The sequence below is a fragment of the Stomoxys calcitrans genome, chromosome 3, assembly GCF_963082655.1.
Source record: "Stomoxys calcitrans chromosome 3, idStoCalc2.1, whole genome shotgun sequence".
Classification (NCBI taxonomy): domain Eukaryota; kingdom Metazoa; phylum Arthropoda; class Insecta; order Diptera; family Muscidae; genus Stomoxys; species Stomoxys calcitrans.
Genome location: NC_081554.1, coordinates 13949116 through 13957920, shown reverse-complemented (window position 1 = coordinate 13957920; position 8805 = coordinate 13949116). Strand labels below are relative to the sequence as shown.

The following is an 8805-nucleotide window of genomic DNA, read 5'->3' as shown; positions in this document are numbered from 1 at the left end:
TTCGTCTTGGAGTGAACTATGACGTCGGTTGAATTCACCATACCATCTATAAACACTGTCCTTGATGATGCTTTATCGCCAAAAATTTAATTAAGTTCATCGATACACTGTTGTTGAGTTAATCCACATCGAAAGTTGCAAAAAATTATCGCACGAATCAATTCCATTTTTCAGGCGATATGAATCATTTAAGTTACTGTAAACAACACAAATAGCGCTCGTATATCAAAACGTTCTGAGTACGAATAACCTCAAAAGTGTCAAACTTTACGATAGAGTTGACATGGTTATACAAACCCGAAATATAAAAAACAATCCTCGTATGTCCCATAATACTTTCATATAAGGAGCAAAATTTTTATCATTTTGACAACACTGTACTTAGTAAATATGACTATTCTAAGAACGAAAATCGAGCGGTTTATTCTTCGTTCTCAAAGTGTTAAAGCAGAGTCTGAACAGAATGCCACACCGCAACACCTCTGTTTGCCTCTGTTCCTTAATGGAATGTTCATGGGCAAATTTGCAGTTAAGTCAATAGACACTTCTGAACATTTATTTTGGCGTTCTCGACAGGATTCAAACCCTTGCATTCGGCGTCACAGGAATGCTATTCTGTGTACTTTGGTGACCTACATTAGGACTACGTTTAACCAATAAACGCCTGGCCCTCGATTCCCTTGTCCGATGTTGATGAAATTTCATATATTCATTATTTAGATAATTTCTATTGAAGTAGTAACTTTAAACAAATAAAACAAATTTTAAAAATTTTGAAAAAAAAGATTAAATTATATTCTCGTGAATTTTCGAACTTCTTCCAGCTTGAGATCATATTCAATGCTTTCTATTGAAAGAATAGCATAGCAAAGAACTTGAGGAAGTGTGTGTATTATTCAAAACACTTTGACTGGTTAATGGATCATGATTTCTGATACGCCAAGTATCTTCATCAACGCCTTTGTCAAATAGATTACCATTTGTCGAACTATAACCCCAAGTATAAAGGATGATGTTGAAGAGTCCTATGCTATGCAGCCCTGTTCTTCTCCCATGTCAACCACTACCATCACCAAGCTGTCCATAGCGACATAGCAAAGGTTCTTTGACCTATGTTATTATTGTTCATCTTAGTTCTTTTGGGCAGCGGATGCACTCCTGGTTACCGCAGTTTTTTGGCTGACTGCGGTGTCGTTTCCGATTCTAGACGGATAGCCTCTGCAACGAATCTCCGAGCCCAAATTAAAGGAGGCTGTCTAATGTTCAGTCAGAGTTTTGTGGATCATTTGCACCAATCCTCTAAATAAACCAGAGAGCGATGCGCCTTTTATTATTTCAACTTCTTAAAGAGCGTATTGATTTGCCAGCGAAGACGAAAGGACTACCCACATGATAGCCATTTGAAGATAAAAAGGGTTCGGCCTTGTCCTTCGGACTCGAACCCGGCGTCTTCGTCAAAAGCCTGGAGCAGCCGCTCCACCAGGCGAGATCTCAGTAGTAGACAAGATGCTACGGCTTGATACCACAACCGCAGAAGTTGGATCTTTGGAGTTCATTATATCTATCGACCGCATAATCGATAACACTATCGTAGCTATTCTTGAGTGACTTAAAATTTGCTTCGAAAACTAACTAGGTTATAGAGTATTCTTTGGGAGCGAAATAACTACACTCATCTCAACGGCTTATAGCAAATAATAATCTGTGGCAACACTGTCACGTATACATAATTTCAGTTTTAAGGCATTTTCTTTTACGTCTTTTTAGTCATTAATGAAAATGAGATGTTAAGACCTTAACATCCTTTCTCCATTACTTGAATGATAGGACCACAAAAATCCTCCTCAATCCCTACTCCCACCGTTTGCCCCTCTGCTATGAGTTGAGCTTCATTTCATATACTACATCCCACATAACAAAGAAGTCTGACAGAGATACAAAATGATAACGTTGACTTTGTCTAAATAAGATAATCGCCGACGCCGACGTCGTCATCATCTCCATCCTTGTGTGGTGTATATGCTAAGTGTGAATACAACAACAGCAATACCATAAAGAGCCCTTTTAAAGGAATTTTTGGGAGCAGCAGCACCACCTCCTTACCAATGTTGATAGATGGATCACACACATCAGCAACATGACACAATTGCTGGTCAATCTCAATACTCAAGGGTAAAACAACAAAGCCAGCGAGAGCGGCAGGCCAGAAAGATATTAAGCCAAAACTATTAAAATATAACGCCTACCAAAAATGTATTTCCATGAAAATCCCTATACGCATAGACAGGCGAGCGGATGATAACAGTGATGGAGGAGGGCGGCCAGCAGCGGCAGCCAGCAATGATGACTACAAAGACAGTGCGAGGAAATAGATACAAAGAAATTATGGCGATTATAATGGACAGCCAGCCAGCCAAGCAAGAAGGAAGATGAGATGCGCATCATCACAATATGAGGCAAGCCCACCCATCCACACATAAACACACACTCTTTAGCCTAATGAGCCCATGAAGCCACCCAAAAATGTGACATTTTTTTGGCATAGCTTTTCAGCCATACAAAACTGCTGCTACACTCAATGTATTTATCAATGAATAAGGCCAAACAAAAACAACAATAAAACAACAAGGGGTAATAAGGCGACAACCAATCACATTTACCCACAGCCATGGAGGAGAAAACATAACGGCCACAATGCAGTGAGTGTGCTGTGTATATATGTCTCAATACTCTGTTACAAAGAGAATTCACCGTCAATGGTGAGTTGCTATAAGCAATGGAGCAAGAGGGATACCCAATGGTATTTATTACTAGGAAAGACAGAGAGAGAGAGAGAAGTTAACAAAGAGCTAAAGCTGAGTGTATATTATAAACACATGAGGAATTTTCAATATGGAAACGAGACAATTAAGCAAAGAAACAACAAAAACAACCATAATACAATGAGAAGGCGTGGCTTCCATGCTATACACCAGAGTATTACTAAGGGATTAATGTGAGAGCTCGTTCGTTGTGGGTAAAACGGAAAATCGGGTTTTGCAAGTTGTTAAGTTGTTTGTTAGCGTGTCAACTGTCAGCACAGCCATATCATTTTCGGATTTCTAACAAGCAGCAGCAGCAGCAGCATACGGCCAAGTGCTTAAAGAGATTTTTATCTTCTTGGCGTGTGAAACGGAAATTTTAATACGTTTAAAAAAGTGTAAAACTAAAGAAGATTAAAAAATTAAAAAAAAAAGAAACCCAAAAGAAAATTTTTTAAAAATTCATAAAAAAGAAAACAAAACTAAAGTGCAAAAGTGTTTTTGAGTAAAAAGAAATATTTAAATAAATATTAAAAAAATAATTAAGAAAAAACCAAATTTACTGAAATTTGTTATTTACCTTGTGCTTGTTGAAGAAAAAAATTATCAAAATTCTGTCCTCACTGTGGCCCGCTCCAGACCAACTTGTTGGTAAATTGGAGCCTAAACTCAAAACACATTCCCCTTCAAAATTCAAAATTACATTGGTGCGTAACGACGATAGTTGCTCGCCACCGGCAACACCACCACCACCAGCATCCCTAGCATCATCGCAACCAACACCTCCACAATCGGGTCACCATAATATACAAAGCTTGCCATTTCAAAGTAACAACAATATGGTTGAGACCACCACCCCACCCACGGGTATAACCATAAAACGTTGCCCCTCCTCTAGTCCGCTGAGTGAACATCATCATCATCATCATAATCACACATCCCAAACAGTTGGGCAACCAACAACTCAACTCCATCATCATCAGTCACAGCCCACAACACATTTCCCTTTGCATCATTTACAGCAACAACATTTGCAACGTCACAATCAGGCCGGCAATAACACACGATCACCACCCACAACACCCAATGCTGCCTATCTAACCACTGCCATGCTATTGAATTCCCAACAATGCGGTTACTTGGGTCAACGTTTGCAATCGGTCTTCCAGCAACAGCAGCAGCAGCATCAGACACAATCCCAAACACCCTCCTCGGATGATGGTTCACAATCGGGCACCACAGTGATCCTGGATGATGAACGTTTGCCCAGAGATGCCACCACCACGGTGGGGTCGGCTGCTGCGGCAGCCTCGATCTTTAGCATCGATAGTATTTTGGGGTCAAGGTCGGTGAATGCAAATCATGGCAATAACTCGGCTAATAATAACAATAGCAGCAGCAATAATCACAGCAACAACACCACCAACTCCAATATCAACAAACGTTCCGACTCACCCACCTCACCAAGTTCCAATTCCAGCTCGGCGGCCTCAAGTCCCTTGAGGCCTCAACGAGTACCCGCCATGCTGCAACATCCTGGCTTACATTTGGGTCATTTGGCAGCGGCGGCGGCTTCGGGCTTTGCTGCCTCACCTTCAGATTTTTTGGGTAAGTTGTATTTTATGAGTTAAGGCAATCCAAGGTAATTTGATATTTTTGGCCTTTGTGTTTTGTCTGGCACATCCTTCGTAGTCTAAGAAGATTAAAAAGTTAATTGAAGGTCATCCATAAGGAAATTGGCATAATTGATTTGAGTTTAATTGGGAAGGTGTTGAAGAGAATGCCACAACTACTTTTTTTAAGGAGACAAAAAACCCAGCGTACATTTTTCCTTTGACCTTTGACGATTTTGTGAAATTAAAAAAGGCAAACCTCAAAGGACAATTTTGGCATTGTCACATGTTGTTACAATAAAAAGTTAATTTGAAGCCTCTGATACTTCACTTCTAGTCGGACTATAATGAGAATCCTATTTGGGGGGCAACGTAAAGGGTGTAGTTCAATATAAACAAGAAGTAAAGGTCGTAGCTTAGAGTGAAGTGGAATTTCTCTCCGTGTAGTATGGCCTCTGCTCTTAAGCATGTATAGGAAAGGTCATTAATACAGATCTGCAAAAGCCATCTAGGCGGCTTTGATTCCCCAAAGTCTCTTAACTCGGCAGGATAAGATTCTAAAGTGAGGAGTTTTGTTTATTAACTGGACTTTGTTTATAGTCGGAGTTAATGTCCTGCTCCAAATGCTATCTAATCTCGCAAGACGGCGAGATACCTTGAGGTCTCATAGTTGCAGGCCATCGCAAATTTCTCTCGGCTCTCTTATTGAATCAAAAGTGTTTTAAAAGAACATGAAACTCTGTAGACTATTTCCATATTATTTTCAGTGTATTTATTTGGCCTATATTTTTATCCCTGATATTTTGCACTAAACTTTTTGGCCGATAGTGTTGAATTATGGACAAAATCAAAATCTTCTCGAAAGAGAAACAACCAAAAATTGTAAAATGTAATGATCTTCGCTCTTACAGGCAAAAAACTTGAAAATCAAAAAAATTCGGCAAATGCCGGCCGGGATTCGAACCTGGGCACACGGAGCAACAGCGAGAGCCATTGCCGTCGTCTAGCATTCGAAGCCATCAATACAACTTCCAACAGATCAGAACAGAAGCCATCAATACAACTTCCAACAGAATCTTGTACGTACTATGGAAGTAGTGTAACTTTTGCAGACAGAAAATTTGCCATTACACAAATACGCATGCATTGGGAAAAGTACAGCTTATAGACATGGTTTTCGAGCGTGGTTAATGTGGTATTTGTATCATAGAGGCGTTTTCGGAATAAATTCGGTACAAGTACAACATAACAACGTACGGCCCTTGAAGCCCTCACACCTAAAATGACTGATGAGTAATTGTAACCAGATGACGAAATGCGTCCAATAGTGGTTGCTGTGTGGTGTGATCTCTGGCTTTCTTTCTCCACTTGCATCTCCGATCATTGAGCTCGCCTGAAAGGAGAAACAAACAAAAATTCGTATGTTGTTATGGCCACGGACCCTACCTCTCACTCCAATTTTCAAAAATGCCAGATATCTCTATTATGGTAATCTGAAAACAAAAACTTGGAGTGCGGCATTGGGCAGCAAGGACCGCCCCAGCTCCAAAAATCTCAAAAGCGATACATAGACCAATCATGACAATATGGCATTCAAGTGAAAGGTATTATAGAGTAGACAACGAATCTGATATCTAAACTATGGGCCAAGTGTTTGGGGGGACGCCCATCACAAAACTGACATATTCACCGACCATGGCAATATGGGACTTAAATGAAAAGTATTTGGGAATGGAGCAAGGAAATGATATACATTCTGAGGGGCAGGTGTCTGGGTGCCAACCACAACCGCCAAACACCCCCAAACCGGACATCTTTAGCGACTATGGCAATATGGGGTTCAAAACAAAACATATTTGGGAGTAGAGTTCGAATTGGATATCCACACTAGGGGTAAAAAATCTAGGGGAACGTCCCAACCCCCAAAAAGACTGAAAGATGGCACAGTGAAGCGGGTCCGGTTCAGCTAGTAGATTTATAAAAGCTGGGTAAAACTGCATCCACTTTGTAGACTGCTCTTATATTGTTGTCAGTGTATTTCTTTGATCTATCCAAGCTATGTTTGCTCTTTGTTTCCAAGTTGTTATTTTTAATAATGAACAATATTTTTGGGAGCGAAATCAAACACCCATGGTCGCAAAGACACTGGTGATGCTATTCTCACAAAAGAATGATTAAAAGGAGTAATTAATAAAAAAAACCTCTCATTTATTCAACTGAGCAAAGATTTATAGAGGACTTGGCTTTCAGTACAACGTAGTTGATTTTCGGTATCTCTAATATTGAATAAGATATAGCATGTCAAGGTTAACCACTTTTAACCTCTCTATATCTATATGGGAGCTATATAAGGTTATAGACCGATTTAGCTTGGAAATCATAATGGAACACCATGTGCAAAATTTCACCCAAATCGGACAAAAATTGCGGCTTCCAGGGACACAAGAATTCAAATCGGGAGATCGGTTTATAGCGGAGCTATATCAGGTTATAGACCGATTCAGACCGTAGTTGTTAAAAGTCATAACAGAACACTATGTGGAAAATTTTAGTCAAATCGGTCAAAAATTGTGGTTTTCAAGGGCACAAGAAGTCAAATCGGGAGATCAGTTAATTGGAAGTTATAGCAGGTTCTGGACCGATTTGGATGGTACTTGACTTAGATGTTAGAAGTCATAACAAAACACTATGTTGAAAATTTTTAGCCAAATCGAACAAAAATTGCGGCTTTCAGGGGCACAAGAAGTCAAATCGGGAGATCGGTTTATATGGGAGCTATATCTTGGTTCTTGACCCATGTAGATGATACTTGACACAGTTGTTGGAAGTCATAACGAAGCACTATGTGCAAAATTTCAGGCAAATCGGACTAAAGTTGCCGCTTTCAGGGGCTCAAGAAGTCAAATCTGGATATCGGTTTATATAGGAGCTGTATCAGGTTCTTGACCGATTTAGACGGTACTAGACACAGATGTTGAAAGTCAGAACACTATGTGCAAAATTTCAGCCAAATCGGAAAAATTGCGGCTTCCATGAGCTCAAGAAGTCAAATCTGGAGATCGATTTATATGTGAGCTTTATCTAAATCTAATCCGATATGGCCAAATTGAATTCCCTAACGACCTACATCAAAAAGAAGTATCGGTGCTAAATTTCAAGCGGCTAGCTTTACGCGTTCGACCGCAATCGTGATTTCGACACACGGAGGGACGGACGGACCAACGGACATGGCTAGATCGACCCAGAACCTCGAACGACCTAGAATATATATAAACGACCAAGAATATATATATATATATATATATATATGGGGTCTTAGACGATTATTTCGGGGTGTTACGGAATGACTAGATAAGTATACCCCCACCTTATGGGTGGTGGGTATAAAAATCACCCTACTTATAATATTTTCACCCTATCTATAATATAATATGGGGGTATACCAACTTCGCTATTCCGTTTATAACACCTCGAAATATTGATCTAAGACCCAATAACCCCAATTTTCGATCGTCTAGAAATTTTAAGTCGATCTAGCTAGGTTCGTCCGTCTGTCTGGGTATGGAAAGCAAGCTAACTTTCAAAGGAGTAAATGTTAGGTTAGGTTGGGTTAGGTTTAAGTAGCAGTCTGCCATCAGACCCAATTAGACGTTTTCGTCCCAAGAATGAAGATGCCTTTTAGTTCCTACCGTTGAACCATCCAGATCGCTTTAAAAAGCTCAATATCTTGCAAATGTTCACATCCGCTAAATCAAACAGGTTCTCAAAGAAAGGAAAACCTAAAGTGGAACTCCTTCTGACTGCCAGTGTGGGACACACACACAGAAGGTGTTCTACAGTATCTTCTTCTTCCTCACATCCTCACAGCATCTGCAATAGTCGTTGCTGGCAACCTTCAGTCTGTCAGCATGTTTTCCGATTAGCTGTCATGACGGACACAATAACTGAGACGTCAGTTCTGGGATTTTTACATCTTGAGTCTCTAGACTTTGGTGTTTTGTTATGACTTTCAGTAACTGTGCCAAGTACAATTCAAATCGGTTCATAACCGGATATGACTGCCATATAAACCGATTTGGGATTTTGAGATATTGAGACTTTAAACGGCGCAATACCTATCCGATTTGGCTAAAATTCTGTACAAGGTGTTTTGTTATGACTTTCAGTAACTGTGCCAAGTACGGTTCAAATTGGTTCATAACCGGATATGGCTGCCATATAAACCGATCTGGGATTTTGAGATATTGAGACTCTTAACGGCGCAATACCTATCCGATTTGGCTAAAATTCTGTATGAGGTGTTTTGTTATGACTTTCAGTACCTATGCCAGGTACGGTTCAAATCGGTTCATAACCGGATATGGCTGCCATATAAAACCATTTCCTGATTT

At 40.0% G+C, this 8805-nt stretch overlaps 1 protein-coding gene across 1 annotated transcript in view; it reads left to right on the top strand.

The window, feature by feature from the left end:
- The first annotated feature begins 3371 nt into the window (after positions 1–3371).
- Positions 3372–8805, top strand: part of LOC106084016 (homeobox protein goosecoid) — a 47725-nt gene continuing 42291 nt past the window's right edge. Inside the window, exon 1 of the mRNA XM_013247409.2 lies at positions 3372–4409. Coding sequence (XP_013102863.1) covers positions 3641–4409 — 769 coding nt within the window. The 5' untranslated portion in view covers positions 3372–3640. The remainder of the gene's footprint in view (positions 4410–8805) is intronic.